We start from the raw sequence: 17,572 nt of genomic DNA, 5'->3' as shown, positions 1-17,572 counted from the left end.
CAACAACTTTACTTTTACAGTCATCTGAGAGCAGGCATGTTTGACTGAAAATGAATTAAAAACAAAAAACAATAGAGGGCCACACTCCAGCTCTCTGAGAACTAGCCAGAGGCACTTCAAGATGTGTAAAGAATTGTAAAGTCAACTCCCAGAAAGCCAGTGACTGGGAATGTTTATTTTCAGTCAAATTGTCTTATTGACTAAGTTACTTTTGACCAAGTCATGTAGAGTCCCCACAGAAAGCAAATATTAAATTAATAGCCTTTTTTCTAGATTAAATTTAGCTTAGATTCCCTTTTTATCAAAAATTTCCATGTCTGCTTTCCCCACCTTTTTTTTTTGCTTCCTAAGAAAAACAAAGAAGTAATAAATGATCATAGTCAAAACCTAAAATATGAACCAAAAGGAAACAAAAATACACTAAATCTTACCATACAGAGATGATTATTGATAATGGTTTGTGTCTATATTTATAAATGGAATCATACAATAAATCCTGATTAAATAAACCTGTTTTTATTATAATCTTTCCATGCAAACAAATATAAATTAATAGAATAATTTTTATAACTATTGAGTATTGTACTGTCTGTATCTTAACCAGTCCTAAAATGCAGGAATCATATACAATTAAGATATTTGGGGTTGCAGGTAAGAGAAGACCCAATTAAAATCTCCAAAAACAATAAGAAAATTATCTAGCATAACAGGAAACCCTGAGATGGGACAGTTCCAGAATTAGTTAATCCATTGCTTTAACGATGTTGTTAGGGACCCGGGTATTTTTTTGGTTGTTTCCCCAACTTACAACTCTGCCACACTCAGTGGACAGCTTTGTCCTCTTAGGCTGGTTTTCCTTGTAGTCCCAAAATGTCATCAGAAGTTCCAGGAGTCACATGCAAAGGAGATGTTCATGGCTGATGTCCTTTTATAAGCGAGGGAAACCTCCCCAGAACCCTCCTCCACTCATCCCCTGTAAACACTTTCCCTCGTGTTGTATTGATCAGAATGGCATCCCATGCCTGTGGCTAACCAGCCATTTTGGTAAGGGAAATAAGATCGCTCTGATGAGTTTAGACCAGTGAAGATTTACCTCTTGAGGCTAGGTGGATGCCAGTCACAAAGGGCATGCACACTTAGGAGTAAACAAATCAGGGTTCGATCAGCAAGAAATAAATGAGGGTAGAGGATGACTGTTAGGTAAGCAGCCAACAGTTCCCCACAGTAGGACATTTAGATTTTATCCAGTTACTTTCTGATTTCAACATGGTTGCAGTTTATAATAATAGTAATATCTGATACTGCTGAGTGTTTTTTTTTTTTAAATGTGCTGGTACTAGGGAGGTGCTTTACATAAATCTTTATTCAATTCCGACAACCACCCTGTAAGATATATGTTATGCCTATTTTATTTCTGAGGAAATTGAGGTTCACTGAGGTTGAGTATCTTGCCCAAGGAAAAAGCAAAAACCTAGGAGGAGGAGGGGCTGGTCTGGTTGTCTCCTGGACACTAGAGGAACTTGTACTCACCAGGCAGAGAGGTCCCCTTCCAGGGCCCTTCCTCAACAAGTGAGCATCAGGCCAGGTCTCTGTATCCAAACAAGAGGAGAAACTTACTGAGGAAAGGATTGGTCAAGCCTCTGTGGCTGCTGCTGTGGTAAAACTAATATAAGCAGTTACTATTGCTTTATTGTGAATTTCTGTTTATGCACTTGTATTTCCAGTGTGATGGCCACACCTCTAAAAGGGTAGGTGATTCATCTCTGAGCTACCTGTACCAGTTAGTAGAGCTGACTTGCGAAATACGTATCAAGTGAGTGAAAGAATGAAGTTCTAGTTCCAGACTATTTAATAGCTTACTGAATGACTGAGGCTGGCTGTTTTGCTTTTGAGGGCCCACCTTGCCTCACCTGGAAAATAAACCGCCTGATTATATGAGAGTGAAGTGTCATTGCCAGCCTAAACAAGACGATTGTGGAACAAAGAGCCACAAACAGTAGCCAAGCATGTATCTTGGAGGCTCCCATATTCAGCACTTCCATTTGTGATCTCACATTCCATACTGTTGCCTTCACTGATCATGGAGTGGGGATCAGCTTGTCTGAGCCAGCTCAGGACTTGCTCCCTCACTGAAGGTTCCAGAAAAGGGCACAGTGCTTATTTTAGGTGATGACTTTCACACACAAGTGGGCTTTGTACGTGCTAAATAATGTTGCAACTCCTGAAATCATTTTTATTTTCTCTGGAGACTCAACATCCCCTCAAGTGATTTACTACGAAGGCAAAACCTTGGTATAACTTAAAGTTAGTTTTTTAATTGTTGAATTTTAACGCTCATATGAAATATCTGTAACCTAAGGTTTTCATTTTCATCCCCAGTGTTCTATCAATGATGCTGCCGAATTCAAAGTTGTTGCTGATGCCATGAAAGTCATTGGCTTCAAACCTGAGGAGATCCAAACAGTGTATAAGATTTTGGCTACTATTCTGCACTTGGTGAGTAGGGACACCTCTCAGAATGTATTGTCTTCTGCTGAGAACAGGATGCTTTCTCAGAAAACTTTGTTTTTTCCCTGTAGATTTAAAACGTATTCAGAGAAAATTTTGTACATGTTTTAAGAAATTACTGTGTCTGTGATTCTTGCCATCATTTTATAATATTATGAGGCATTTTCCAAGCCACTATAGGGTTGGAGACAACGACTTCAGTTAATTGTCTTTACTGGTATTGTCAAACTTTGAATTGGTTAATTTTAAGGATAAAATAATTCAGCAGTGATGTGACTACTAGTGGTATACATTTCTAGTGGCGTTTGAAACATAGAATCATAGGTTATCAGAATTGGATTTTTGATCGTCTCATTTTACAGGTTGGGAAATGGCCCTGATGGGTCATGACTGCCTCAAAGGCACAGCCAGCTCATCCCAGAGCCGACACCATAGACCACTTTGGCAGATTCATAGGCCACTTGTATCCCACTATACCACACCAAACTTAGAAGCAAAGAACTGTGTGTCAGATTTCTTTCATTAACATTTATGTAATTAGAGATATTTAAAATACACTGAACATATAATCTTACAATATGAATGACAACATGGATTCAAATCTGGAATAAAAATTACTTTTAATATAGCAAGATTTAACTATAAATGAATCAGAAATGTACAGGATCTTTATGAAAAATACTATATAGCAATATAAACAATAAATATTCCTGACTAGGAAGACTTTAGTATTATAAATTGTCTCATCTGTTTGAATTAGTTTTTAAATACAGTGCAGCAATCCCTTTCAGAATCCAAACAGAAATTTTATTTTGTTTTTAACTTGACCTATTGATTCTAGAATTTTCTGGAAAAAGATCAAGTAAAGTATATTAAAGAAGCGTCATGTAGGGTAGGGTGAGGGAAGAGAGAGAACATGACTAGTTCTACCAAACTTAAAATGATAGTGACAGCTGTAGTACTTTATAACTCTTTGCACAAATTCAGCACCAGATGAACAGATTAATCAACTGATTGGTTAATGTGCTGGACATTTGGTAGATGGTTAATAAGTATGTATTGCTTATTGGATGAGTGGAATATAAGTTGGTTAATGTGCTGGACATTTGGTAGATGGTTAATAAGTATGTATTGCTTATTGGATGAGTGGAATATAAGTAGACTCAAACACTTGAGGAAATTTAACATATTAAAAAGGTGACATTTCAGCTGGGCAGGGTTGCTCACACCTATAATCCCAGCACTTTGGAAAGTTTGAGGTTGATAGATTGCTTGAGCCCAGGAGTTCCAAGACCAGCCTGGGCAACATGGCAAAACCCCATCTATACAAAAAATACAAAAATTAGCCAGGCGTGGTGGCACGCATCTGTAGTCTCAGCTATTTGGAGGGGCTGGGAGTGGAAGGATTGCTTAAGCCTGGGACATTGAGGCTGCAGTGAGCCGTAATGTACCACTGCATCCCAGCCTGGGTCACAGACCCTGTCTCAAAAAAAAAGAGACATTTTAAATCAGAAAAAGCTAGACTGTTCAATAAATCCCGTTAGAGCAACTAATAACCATGTGAAAAATAGAGTTAGATTCTTACTTGACACCGTATACCAAAATAAATTGTGGATGGATTAAAAAGTTTAAGGAAAAAGGCCGGGCGCGGTGGCTCACGCCTGTAATCCCAGCACTTTGGGAGGCCGAGGTGGGCAGATCACAAAGTCAGGAGGTCGAGACTATCCTAGCTAACAGGGTGAAACCCCGTCTCTACTAAAAATACAAAAAATTAGCTGGGCGTGGTAGTGGGCGCCTGTAGTCCCAGCTATTTGGGAGGCTGAGGCAGGAGAATGGTGTGAACCCGGGAGGCAGAGCTTGCATTGAGCCAAGATCACACCGCTTGCACTCTAGCCTGGGCAAGAGAGCAAGACTCTGTCTCAAAAAAAAAAATTAATAAAATAAAATAAAAAACTTAAGGAAAAAAAAAACTATAAAAGCATTAGAAGAAAACATCAAATGCTCATAAACCCTTTGGAGTAGGAATGGTCTAAGTATGACACCAAAGAAAGAGAGATCTTAAGGCATAAGATTCATAGCTTTGATTACATAAAAATGTAAAACTTCTATCAAAAACATCACTGAAAACAAAAAGATAAATGAGTAGAGAAAGGGAAAAAGTAGATGAAACTCTGTTTTTATATGTTGAGATGTGTAATGTATTTAGGAAAATAGGTACAAACAAGGTCACCTGAATTATATTTTGTATTGGCAAATATATCCTTGACATAATGTTTCATAATGTGTTATTTTTTTTCACTTTTGATACAGGGAAATTTAAAATTTGTAGTAGATGGTGACACGCCTCTTATTGAGAATGGCAAAGTGGTATCTATCATAGCAGAATTGCTGTCTACTAAGACAGACATGGTTGAGAAAGCCCTTCTTTACCGGACCGTGGCTACAGGCCGTGACATCATCGACAAGCAGCACACAGAACAAGAGGCCAGCTACGGCAGAGACGCCTTTGCCAAGGTGAGAGTGTAACTGACCCTCTGTCACCTGGTGTTGATCACAGTGGGAATTCGAATGAAATCCTGTGAGCGTGTATTCAGACATTCTTGAAAGAGGGTTAAGGCTTTTGGAAACCATAATGATACTTTTTGGCCGTTGAAGCCTCAGTAAAACTCCCAGATGTAAGCATCACTGCCAGAAAAGGTTCTGAGAAGAGTGGAAGCTGACTGGGGGCGGTGCTCATGAGGGCTTCATGTGCACAGCTCCTCTCATGGCCTCCTGTGCTGCTTCTCTCACTCAATAATGCTTCGCCAGAGTCAACTGACTGAGCTCTGATCCATTTTTTTTAAGTTTTATTTATTTTTAATTGATAATAATTGTATATGTTTATGGGTACAATGGGATATTTCAGGACATGTACACATTATGGAATGATCTGATCAGGCTAATTAGCATACCTCTTACCTCACTTATTTATTTGTAATGAGAGCATTTAAAATCCACTCTTAGCAATTTGAAACATTATTAATATTATTGTTAACAACAGTCACCCTGCTTTGCGGTGGATCACCAGAAGTTATTCTTCCTGTCTAACTGAAACTTTACCGTTTGACTAATGTCTCACACTTTCTGCATCCACCCCCGTCCTCTATCCTCTGGTAATCACCATTCTATTCTCTGCTTCTATGAGTTTGACTTTTTCAGATTGCATAGAGGTGAGATCACACAATATTTGTCTTTTTGTGCCTGACTTATTTCACTTAGCATAATGTCCTCCAGGTCTGTGTACCAAGCCTGCAGTGATAGTACTACAATTTATTTAACCATCTTCCTTTTAAGTCATCCACTTTGCTTCCCTTTTTTGCAACTGCAAACAGTGCTGCACGTCTTTATACATCTATGCTTACACACTAGTGCTTTTGTTTCAGTTTAATGGATTCCCAGGAGTAGTCTTGCCAGGTCAAAGGGTATACTTATTTTATTTTTATTTTTTGAGATGGAGTCTTGCTCTGTCATCTAGGCTGGAGTGCAGTGGCACAATCTTGGCTCACTGCAACCTCCACCTGCCAGGTTCAAGTGATTCTCCTGTCTCAGCCTCCCAAGTAGCTGGGATTACAGGAGTGTGCCACCACACCTAGCTAATTTTTGTATTTTTAGTAGAGACAGAGTTTCACCATGTTGACCAGGCTGGTCTCAGACTCCTGACCTCAAGCAATCTACCTGCCTCGACCTCTCAAAGTGCTGGGATTACAGGCGTGAGCCACCACACCTGCCATATACTTATTTTAAACTTCATTTTTACTGATTTTATGATTGCATGGTAATATTTTATTGTTACTTTTATTTCATTACTAGTGTATTTGAGCGTCTTATATTTTTGTAGAGTATTTAAACATATTCTAAGAAATGCCTGGGTATATCTTTTGTACATTTTTCTTTGGAGCTGTTATCTTTTTATTGTCAATTTCTATCTTAGCATATCATAAACTTTAACCCTTTGTCTATTTATCTGTGTGGCAAGCATTGTATTTTCTCATGTCTAACTTTTGTTGTTGTTTTACTAGTTGATTAGTTTACTGTCTATTTCATTTTTTACTCTTGTAAGTTGGTCTTGGGGGAATTTGAATTTTTCCTAAGTGCAATGGAGAGCAATAGGGAGGACTTTAAGGAGGGGCAATGACTCAAGTTTGCTTTTTTTTTTTTTTTTTGGCTGGAGTGCAGTGGCACGATCTCAGCTCACTGCAAGCTCTGCCTCCCGGGTTCATGCCATTCTCCTGCCTCAGCCTCCCAAGTAGCTGGAACTATAGGCGCCCGCCACCACGCCCAGCTAATTTTTTGTATTTTTAGTAGAGACGGGGTTTCACTGTGTTGGCCAGGATGGTCTCAATCTCCTGACTTTGTGATCTGCCCACCTCGGCCTCCCAAAGTGCTGGGATTACAGGCGTCAGCCACCACGCCCGACCTTTTTTTTTTTTTTTTTTGAGATGGTGTATTGCTCTGTCACCCAGGCTTAAATGCAGTGGTACAATCTCAGCTCACTGCAACCTCCACCTCCTGGGTTCAAGCAGTTCTCCTGCCTCAGCCTACTGAGTAGCTGGGATTACAGGCACCCACCACCATGCCTGGCTAATTTTTGTATTTTTAGTAGAGATGGGGTCTCATGTTGGCCAGGCTGGTCTCAAATTCCTGACCTCAGGTGATCTGCCCACCTTGGCCTCCCAGAGTGCTGGGATTACAGGCGTGAGCCACTGCACCTGGCAAGTTTGCATTTTTAAAATGATCATTCTGGCTTTAGTATGGAGAATGTTATGAGGGCTAGAGTAAGAATGGAAGCAAAGAGGCCAATTAAGGGGATATTATGTTAATCCAGGAAAGAGATGAGGGCAGCTTGGACCAGAAAGGTGGAAGTACAAATGGGGAGAGGAGGAGGATTTGAAATGGACTGTGTTGAGAAAATAAAATCCATAGGACCTATTATGTGGAGAATGAGAGAAGCAAGGATAATACTTTAACATGGTCTGGCTCCAGCCCACCTCTCCCGCCTCATTTCTTACCATACCCAGCCCCCCTTTCTTCAGCCTAGCATATTAGTCTTCTCTCAGTCCTCACAGATTATCCTGATCCCTTTCTCCTTCCAGTCACAGGGCCTGTGCACATCTGTTCCCTCTGCTTGGACTGCTCTTCTCTACTCTCTTGCCTGGCTGCCTCTTACTCATCCTTCTGGTCTCAGGTCAAGTATCACTTTCCCAGAGAGGCCTTCCCTAACCTCCCTGAGCACTGCATAGATTAAATTCCCCTAAGACCCCATGTACCTCTCCTTTAGTGTGGATATGTGTCTGCGAGGTGGGGGGCAAGTGAGAGAGACAGAATAATTTTTTCCTTCACTCTGTTCCCTAAGTTTCTTGGAGATTGAGACCATATTTGTGTTTGCCTAGACCTGTATCTCTAACAAACTATATGTAATAAGTATTCAGCAAATATTTGTTGAATAAATGAGTGAATTTCTAAGTGGTGCTATTTATTTGTGGCTAAAAGTAGGATAGGAACAGTTGTTGGAGGAGGAAAGATCAAGAGTTCTTTGAGTTTGAGATGGCTGTGAGATATCGAAGAGTCAGTGTCAGGTAGACGGTCAAACTTGTGAGTCAGGAGCTCAGAGACTGTTCTCTGGGTCTGGATTTGGATAATACCTTTAGGAGTCATATTCGTATTATTTAATCCTGGGTGAGATGAGTTAGAAGGTGCTAGAGAGTGAAGAGAAGAGGACCAAGAAGAACTCCAACTTTTAGAAGTCAGATAGAGGAGGAGACTACCAAAGGTCACCAAAAAGGAACATCCAGTGAACAAGTAGTAAAAGTCAGAAAGACTGTTATCCAAAAAGAGAAGAGTATTGCAAGAAGGCAGTGAAAACCTAGGTTGAGTGATGCTGAGTGACAGAGCAAAATGTCCGTATGAGGTACAAGAAAGTATCTATGTAAAGGTGCTGGGAGTCTTTGATGAGCCATTTCAATGGAGTAATAGGATGTAAGAGGAGACTGGAGTGGATTGAAGAGTAAAGGGGAGGTAATGGATATGGGTGAAGAGAGTGGGTAGCAGGCAGGATACGTTAAAGAAAGTTTTCTAATGATGTGACATTGCAGAGTACACATGTATCGGGATGTGAATGTGTGTTAGCATGTGGTGCCTTTGTCCGTGTGTGGCTTAGTGTGTGTGTTCTTGTGCATTGGATGTGTTTGATTCTCAAGGAATTTCAACCCTTGATCTTTGGCTCAGATCTTCATTTAGCATTAGAAATCAATATTTATATTTTTAGAATTCATTTAGCTTTAGTAGATCATAGATATTAACTCACTAGTTCTCAACTCTTTATAATTGATGAAATTAATAATAAAGCAATGAACTGGCTTATTCAAGGAATCAGGCAAACTATTGATATAGCTGGGCAGGGAAACATGCTTGGAGGGTGTCATTGGAATTGGTGTAATGACCAGTAATAATCTTTTAAAAATACAAGCTATTTACTTTAGTTTTGCATACATCATGTAGTTTGGGTTTTTTTTAAATGGACAGTCTACATTTTCAATTGTTCTGCTGAGGCTAGTAATGGCTATGCTAAACAGTGAGAAGGGGGAAAGGAATTTAAAACTGATCACAAATCCAAACAGAGGACTCATTCCCAAATGGGCAAGCATTTATGATGCTATTTTCCTTGCAGGCAATATATGAGCGCCTTTTTTGTTGGATCGTTACTCGCATCAATGATATTATTGAGGTCAAGAACTATGACACCACAGTCCATGGGAAAAACACTGTTATTGGTGTCTTGGATATCTATGGCTTTGAAATCTTTGACAACAACAGGTAAACTGGAAAAGATACTTAAAACCTTGTTGCCTATTTTCTATTTGTTGAAACCTAATTTATTCCTTTTCTTGTAGTTTTGAACAATTCTGCATCAATTATTGCAATGAGAAACTGCAGCAGCTATTTATTCAGCTGGTTCTGAAGCAAGAACAAGAGGAATACCAGCGGGAAGGGATCCCCTGGAAACACGTGAGTGGACTCAATGGAAAATGCCTTCATGTGTTTCTTATATTATTGATAACGTCAAATTTTATTTTAGGTATTTCTTGATCTTTTGGGGGTACTTGAAACATCTGAACCTTAGCTTTCCTTTTTGGGATATGTAAATACAATTAATTTCATCATTTTTAGGTGGGATTGCTATAATTTGATAGACTTCCTTGTTGGTGCCCAGAACATCCTGAGTTAGAACCAGTAAATCTGTTTTCACTTTATGACTGATACCACGTGGGCTTTCTGGTTCATATCTGTCTATTAGAGTTTAGCATACTTTATTAAGTTTTACCTTAAATTGGCTGAACTTTGCTTCAGAATCTAGTTTCTTCTTCCCTTTTTCCTCCTTTTTCTCCTCTTCTACTTTGTAGACTATATGGTATTTTATTATCTTCAGTTAATGTTGTTTATATTCTCTGAAACCTGGGCATTAAAACACTTGTGTTACTTTCATCTCCATTTTCTTGTGTATTACACTTCAGTCATCACCTCTACTCTCATCAATCTTTGGGGACTTTTGTATTTGTCAGAGGCAAACTAACCTAGTAAGATATAGCTGGAAAGTATAATGGGTCCATGGTGCAAACCACAGAGATCATAGCTAAAAGGCATGACTTGTTCGGTTTTTAAATTTCCTATGATAAGACCTTCTGCTTATGATAGAAATGAGACATAGTAATTTTTCTTGTAAACTTGTATTTTTAAGCAGTTTTGAAAATGAACTTGAAAGATACAAAAACTAGGCCGGGCGCGGTGGCTCAAGCCTGTAATCCCAGCACTTTGGGAGGCCGAGGTGGGCGGATCACGAGATCAGGAGATCGAGACCATCCTGGCTGACACGGTGAAACCCCGTCTCTACTAAAAAATACAAAAAAAACTAGCCGGGCGAGGTGGCGGGCGCCTGTAGTCCCAGCTACTGGGGAGGCTGAGGCAGGAGAATTGCGTGAACCCGGGAGGCGGAGCCTGCAGTGAGCTGAGATCCGGCCACTGCACTCCAGCCTGGGCGGCAGAGCGAGACTCCGTCTCAAAAAAAAAAAAAAAAAAGAAAGATACAAAAACTTTTAAGTTTCCATAGTTTGAGTTTATAAGATTGTTCATCCTCTTGCCAGAGAATAAAAATAAAGCCAATATTTGTTTTTTGTTATCCAATATAATAGCAGCAAAAAATTATTTGAAATACTATATTTAAATGACTTTTATCTTCCTTTCTACCTTTCTATTTTCTATTTCCTCTCATTCTGAAATAAAGAGACAATGATATAACAAATAGCTTGCCTGCCTCAAAATTGTATCTTTGCCTTCCATCATGTGTTAAACGTTAGAATACTATAAAAAAGTTGCTCAAGTATATTGGCATAAATTTTACCTATTTGCAAATAAACCAAAGAGTTACTTTATATAAGAATTATCTATAGTTTGATTTAAATAGTGAACTCTCTTAATACAATTAAAATTTAATTCAGTTCAATTAAGTGTATATGAAGCTTTCTAAGAATGAAACTGTTGTATAATACACAATATAACTGAAGCTTGGATTTTTAATACCAAATGTAATCATAAAACTTGTTATTCGGATGTGATTCCAAGGTACTAGTCAAAAATATCCTTTAACAATCAGAATATCAAATTTCATAGGCATAATTGACAACAGAGTAAGTAATGCAGTAGACTATTCCAAACATCTCAAAAAGAATCAAGAATCCCAAAATGCAAAAAATTTTAGCTAAATAAACCAAGAAATATTTGTCCTAGAGGGAGCAGAAGGGTAACCCCAAAGTAACAGTTACTCACTACATGCCAGATCCCCCCACAATTAGAATCTCTGTTCTGGGTAAAACCCCAAACTTGTAAACGTAGTGATTCTTTTTAAAAGATATTTTATTACGGAAAATTTTAAACACACATTAAGAAGAGAGACTACAGTACAGTAAACCCTATATACCCATCACCTAGCTTTAACATTTACCAGTAGATTGCCAGTCTTATGCCATCTGTATTATACCCACCTACTCCCAGATTATTTTGAAACAAATTTCAGATATCACATTATTTCATCTATTCAGTTGGATATCTATTCAGTAAATATTTCCATGTATTTCTCTAAAAGAGTTTTACAAAAACCATAATCACGATACCATTATCATACCTAAAACATTAACAAAAATTCCTTGATATCATAAAATGTCCAGTCAGTATACATGTTTCATATTTCCTCAGTTATCTTCTGATTGTTGTTTTGCAGTTTAAATTTCAATCCAAATAAGTTTCTTACATTATGATTGATTGATAGGTCTCTTGCTTATCTATAGATTTTCTCCTTAATCTTTCTTTTTTTCTTTGAATGATCTCTCTTTGCAATCTTGTGTTGAAGAGAATGAGTCATTTGTTGTGGAGTTTCCCACAGTCTGGATTTTGCTAATTGCATCCCCTCAGGTGCCATTTAATATGTTTTTCTGTTTCTTGCATGTCCTGTATATTGGTTGTTAGATCTAGAGTCTTGACTGGATTCAGGGTCAGTTTTTTTCCACAGCCCATTTCATAGATTGTGTGTGAACTTCCACCAGGAGGTTCATAATGTCTGGTTATCTCTCTGATACATTCACTTTTAGAAGCTTTTGATGCTGTAGTTTGCAAATCATTTTAACTATTGAGAACTTGACACTCAAGCACAAAGCTGTTTTATCTGGAGTATGGACGAGAGGCCAGAGCCCTGTGTCCCTAAACTACCCCATCACAACTCTTCTGGCTCCTGGTATCGCTTAGCAAACCTCATGGGAATGCCAAGTTGCTGGAAGACCTTAGTTTGAAAACTACTGGTTTAAGCAATGTTTGAAGCAGTATTAAACTTACAAACTGAAAGTTACTAGCGGAGACCAATAGCTTTTAGTAATGTAATTGGAATTTTAGGGAAGGTAATTCTTTAGTCCCTGGAACAAAAGACTTGGTCTTTAATTTCATAGTCCCAAAGTCTAAGATGTCAACTATTAATATAGAGCTCCTGCTTTTTGAGTAGTATTAGGATTTTTTTGCAAAGATAGAAATAACTTTTCTCCCTAATTAGAAATGTAATAAATGCCCATAATGAAAGTAAATATTTAGACTTACATTGCTTCACCTCAGTACCACTGAAATTTTATGCCAGATAATTCTTTGTTGTAGAGGCTGTTCTATGCATTGTAGGATGTTTAGCAGCATCCCTGGCCTCTACCCACCAAATGCAAGTAGCACCGCTACCCCATTTTGACTAGAAATGTCTCCTGACATTGCCAAATGTCCCCTGGTGGGCAAAATTCCTCCTAATTGAGAAACTTTAATTTAGACAAATCAGAAAAGTATAGAAAACAAAGTAAAAACTACCCACTTTACAGGTTTCAGTCCATAAGATACAGAAGAGAATATGCAAGACTAGAAATGGAGCTAAAAGCCACGTACAAATAGCTGGCATAAATCCTTGGATTTTAAAGCATGAAATGGGAATACATGAGTTACTTGAGTGGTCTATTATGAGTATGTAGACCTTACAGAAGGTAATGGAGACAACGATCAGTTTAGGTAACTCCTGCATAAGATGGGACATAGCAACACACCAGATTAAACTGTGTGATCATAAGCTGCCCCTCGTTGCGACGTGCAGCTTGCCTGAGTTGGACCTTTGTGTGCCCTCTGTGTGTGGTGATAGGTGCATTGCAGGCTATCAGAATAAACAGGTGTGGCAGAGGATTGTTGGACAAACCTTGTATATATAGAGTTGCTGAAAAGCCAGAAGTTATGTATAACTTCATTCCGCTTGTGGAAGTAAAGGAAAAGCTTTTTCTTATCTTTTATAGATACTTATTTATTCAGAATTAAATTCTTTATATTATGCCTAGAAAAATGTCAAAATTCAATAGAATTTTGAATAAGCTTTTTAACTTTGGGGAAACTGAAAGAAATGCTCTTTTGGAGTTTAGTCATTCAAGGTCATGTAACTAAAAATGCAAGTTCTTTTTTTTCCGTTTTAAGTGGAGTTTATTTAACACTAAGAGATAAAGGGTTGTTAACAAACACAATAACAAATGGACATCTGATTGGTATGAGGCATTGCTCTGTACACATAATATTGATATTTTTGTGTACCCTCAGTGCATAGCATTTACACATAGAGCCACTGCTGCACAGCACAAGAGTATCTGAAGAGGCTGAATCAGAGTAAGGCTGTTTAACAGACTGAAATTTTTTAGTATATATATTCTATATGAAAACAGAACTTTTGAACTGGCAAGTAGAAGGCAACTCTGCCAAACACTTCAGTTAAAGACCCCACTTTAGTGCACAGTTCCACCCCTTCCATCTGCATGCATGACACATTAAGAGTATTTAAAGGTAAACGAGGCAGTTTGTGGCAACCACAGCCATCATTATGAACATATTGCACAAAATTTCTAAAACTAAACATTTAACTTGTACCCTGCTTTTATAAAAATGCAAGTTTTGTGTAGTACCTTAACTTTATTATCAAGTAGTATATCAGATAATACTTTAAGGTTATTTGTTGGCCCTTTGTGGAAGGTGGACCTTATGATTAATGGCAGGCAGATTGGTATGAAGGAGTAGGGTTGGGTGTGGGATCTGGAGGCAGGATTAAAATGAGTTTGTAATGGCAGAAATGGTGTCTACCTTATTATCTTTGCCTTGGGCTATACTAATCTCAGACAATGTATTTCATGATAGAAAGTTAACAAAGAAATTTAAAAATAAATCTCTGTTAGAACGCGTACTCGTTTTAGTGTAAGACTTCTTTAATGTCACTCACACATTGACACTAAAGTAGTTTTATCTAAACTCCTGATACAAATGGGGGTACCAGGGTTTAACCTGGCCTGGTCACTGTTCTCTTCAGAATTGCCTCCTTGCTGTGTCCTACAGATTGACTACTTCAACAATCAGATCATTGTTGACCTTGTGGAGCAGCAGCACAAAGGGATCATTGCAATCCTCGATGACGCTTGCATGAATGTCGGCAAAGTCACTGATGAAATGTTTCTTGAAGCACTTAACAGTAAATTAGGCAAACATGGCCATTTTTCCAGCCGAAAGGTAATGTGTTTAATGATGCCTTCTTCTCCCTTTTATCTGTGAGATTCTCCTTATTGTTTGATGGAGTTAAATGACTTTATTTGTTGGGTTAAAAGAATGTCCCCTTTTATAAGAAAGAAAAGTCACAAACATCCATTAAATGATTTATTGCTGTGGATAAATTCTGCCTCTCTGGTTTATAGTATGAAGAAATTGATAAAATCATGTTAATCCAGGAGAGGGAGCTCCAGACTATACAATTTCGTAGAAATACGAAAAATGAGCATGATTCTTTAGAAAGCATGATGTCATTTATAACCAATAGATGTAGAGGCCTTGCTCATGTGCTAGAGTTTTACTCCTGCATCTGATAATTCTGGCATGGAAAATAGCTTTTGTCCTTGACTTTATACTGTAATCCTCAGTAACAAAATGTGTTGTGTACTCTGCCGTACTTCTTCAGACCATATGACTTTCTTGAAAACAGAGAGATTCTAGTTGTAATTCTAGTTATTACAAAGAAACTTATTCATTAAATAAATGGGTATCCTCTTAACTCTCCATTTTTCACGATCTAAAAATGTCATAAACAGATCACATATCTGTAGTAATTGGTGGCAGTTGTGATTATCAGACCTTTGTGCTGATATGGACATATCATTTGCATGGAATATTCCATTTGCATAGTGTTTGTTCAAGAAATTCGTGTTAGAAGAGGAAGACATCATCATCACCCCTGAGACTTCCCTGCACATAGTCTTGTCTAGTAACCATATGCTAAAGGGAAAACAGGCCCCTGCTCCTTCACATCCATAGAAAAAGGGGGCAAACATTTCTGCCTCTCCACAGTTCCATATAAATCTATGACACTGCCATTTTTTAGTGTGAATAAAGTCTATTTTCTAACTTCGTCTCCTTTGAAATTATGTAATCAGAACAGGGAAATTCTGCAGTTAACTAGCTAAAGCCCAAATCGTCAAGAAATAGATTACTAGCTGATATTGATTTTAGGCCAGTTTTTTCTAAAATATTCTCCTTGGTCTGTTACTGAGGATTGATTGTAACCCTACTACAAGTTGGCTTTCAGATACTACAGTTTGCTCTTTCATATTAGGATTTTGGGTTAGGACTGCTTCAGTCATTCCCCATTTACACCACAAATACCTAATATGTGTTTCTCATCTTCCAGATGCAATCCTAGGTGCTGGGGACAGAGCACTGAGCCAAGTTAGAAGTCACCTAAATAATTTAGAGTGATGTTTTTAAAGATGGCATGATTACATGGGCAAATGTCCTATCTTTGAGGGAAAGTTTATAAATGCCCTTTATAATCACAGTTCAGGTTTTGGAGACTCACTTAGCACTGTGCCTACCAGATGGTAGACATTCAATCAGTGTTTGTAAAGTTGAATTGAATTTTTCCCAATCATATCAAATAAATCTTATTTAAATTTTCATTTAAATTAGCTATGAGTCTCACATGAGAAATCAAATCTACCTCATTTTGATACCTTCTACCTTGGCCATTTATATACCTGAATTAAATGTGTCAACCAAATATTTTGAAATATAATGCCATTCCTTTTTTTTTTTTTCTTTTGAGATGGAGTCTCACTCTGTCGCCCAGGCTGGAGTGCATGGCGCCATCTTGGCTCATTGCAACCTCCGCCTCCCAAGTTCAAGCGATTCTCCTGCCTCAGCCTGCCAAGTAGCTGGGATTACAGGCACCCACCATCATGCCCAGCTAATTTTTGTGTTTTTGTAGAGATGGGATTTCACCGTGTTAGCCAGGCTTGTCTTGAACTCCTGACCTCAGGTCATTTGTCCCTCCGGGTCTTCCCAAGTGCTGGGATAACAGGCATGAGCCACCACGCCCAGCCATGTCATTCGTAAGAGTAACTATACATACTACATCAGTATTTGCTACTGATTTGATATGAAATGCTAAATAGTAATTTATCTGTGGAGAGGATTTTCTTTTTCTTTTTCAAATTTGTGGGAGCCCAGGTTTCCCAACTTTTAGACCAAGTAGCTCTTTCTTTTGGTATCCCTAAGACAAGTGCTGAGATAGTGATTATTTATTTGTTTATTTATTTATATTATTTTAGATCTGGGGGGTACATGTTCAGGTTTGTTACATGGATATATTGCATAATGGTAAGCTTTGGGCCTCTAGCATACTTATCACCCAAATAGTGAACGTTGTACCCAATATGTAATTTTTCAACCCTCACCCCCCTGCTTTTGGAGTCCCCAGTGTCTTATTTCCATCTTTGTGTTCATGCATATGCATTGTTTAGCTATCACTTATAAGCGAAAACGTACATTATTTCACCTAGTATAATGTCCTCCAGCTCCACCCCTGTTGCTGCAGAGGACATGATTTCATTCTTTTTTATGGCTGCATAGTATTCCATTATATATATGTATATGACATTTTCTTTCTATCCAATCATTTGTTGATAGACACTTAGATTGATTCTATTACTTTGCTATTGTGAATAATGTTATGGTAAACATATGAGCACTAATGTCTTTTCGTTATGCCTAGTAGTGGAATTGCTAGGTCAAATGATAGTTCTATTTTTAGAACTACCGTTTAAAAGAAATGTTTACATTTCTTTGAGAAATCTCCATACTGTTTCCCATAGAAGTTGTATTAATTTACATTCCCACCAACAGTGTATAAGCATTTCCTTTTCTCCACATCTATGCCATCTGTTTTTGACATTTTTGGTAATAGCCATTCTGACCGGTATAAGACGGTATCTCATTGTGGTTTTAATTTGTATTTCTCTGATGATTAGTGATGTTGAACTTTTTTAAAAATGTTTGTTGGCTGTTTGTATTTCTTCTTTTGAAAAATACCTGTTCATGTTCTTTGCCCACTTTTTAATGGGGTTATGTAATTTTTTTTGTTATTTAATTATTTGAGTTCCTT

General features: G+C 38.0%; 1 protein-coding gene across 6 annotated transcripts in view; it reads left to right on the top strand.

The window, feature by feature from the left end:
• Positions 1–17,572, top strand: part of MYO1D (myosin ID) — a 379,527-nt gene that overhangs the window by 107,339 nt on the left and 254,616 nt on the right. For all 6 annotated transcript variants that reach the window (XM_015119046.3, XM_077970764.1, XM_077970767.1 and 3 more), the window contains 5 exons: positions 2,380–2,496; positions 4,819–5,022; positions 9,215–9,360; positions 9,438–9,552; positions 14,482–14,652. In XM_015119046.3, the coding sequence (XP_014974532.1) occupies positions 2,380–2,496; positions 4,819–5,022; positions 9,215–9,360; positions 9,438–9,552; positions 14,482–14,652 (753 nt within the window). The remainder of the gene's footprint in view (positions 1–2,379; positions 2,497–4,818; positions 5,023–9,214; positions 9,361–9,437; positions 9,553–14,481; positions 14,653–17,572) is intronic.

Source organism: Macaca mulatta, chromosome 16, assembly GCF_049350105.2.
Source record: "Macaca mulatta isolate MMU2019108-1 chromosome 16, T2T-MMU8v2.0, whole genome shotgun sequence".
In the NCBI taxonomy this organism is placed as follows: domain Eukaryota; kingdom Metazoa; phylum Chordata; class Mammalia; order Primates; family Cercopithecidae; genus Macaca; species Macaca mulatta.
Note: the sequence above shows the minus strand (reverse complement) of the source record. Positions and strands in the feature narration are given on the sequence as shown.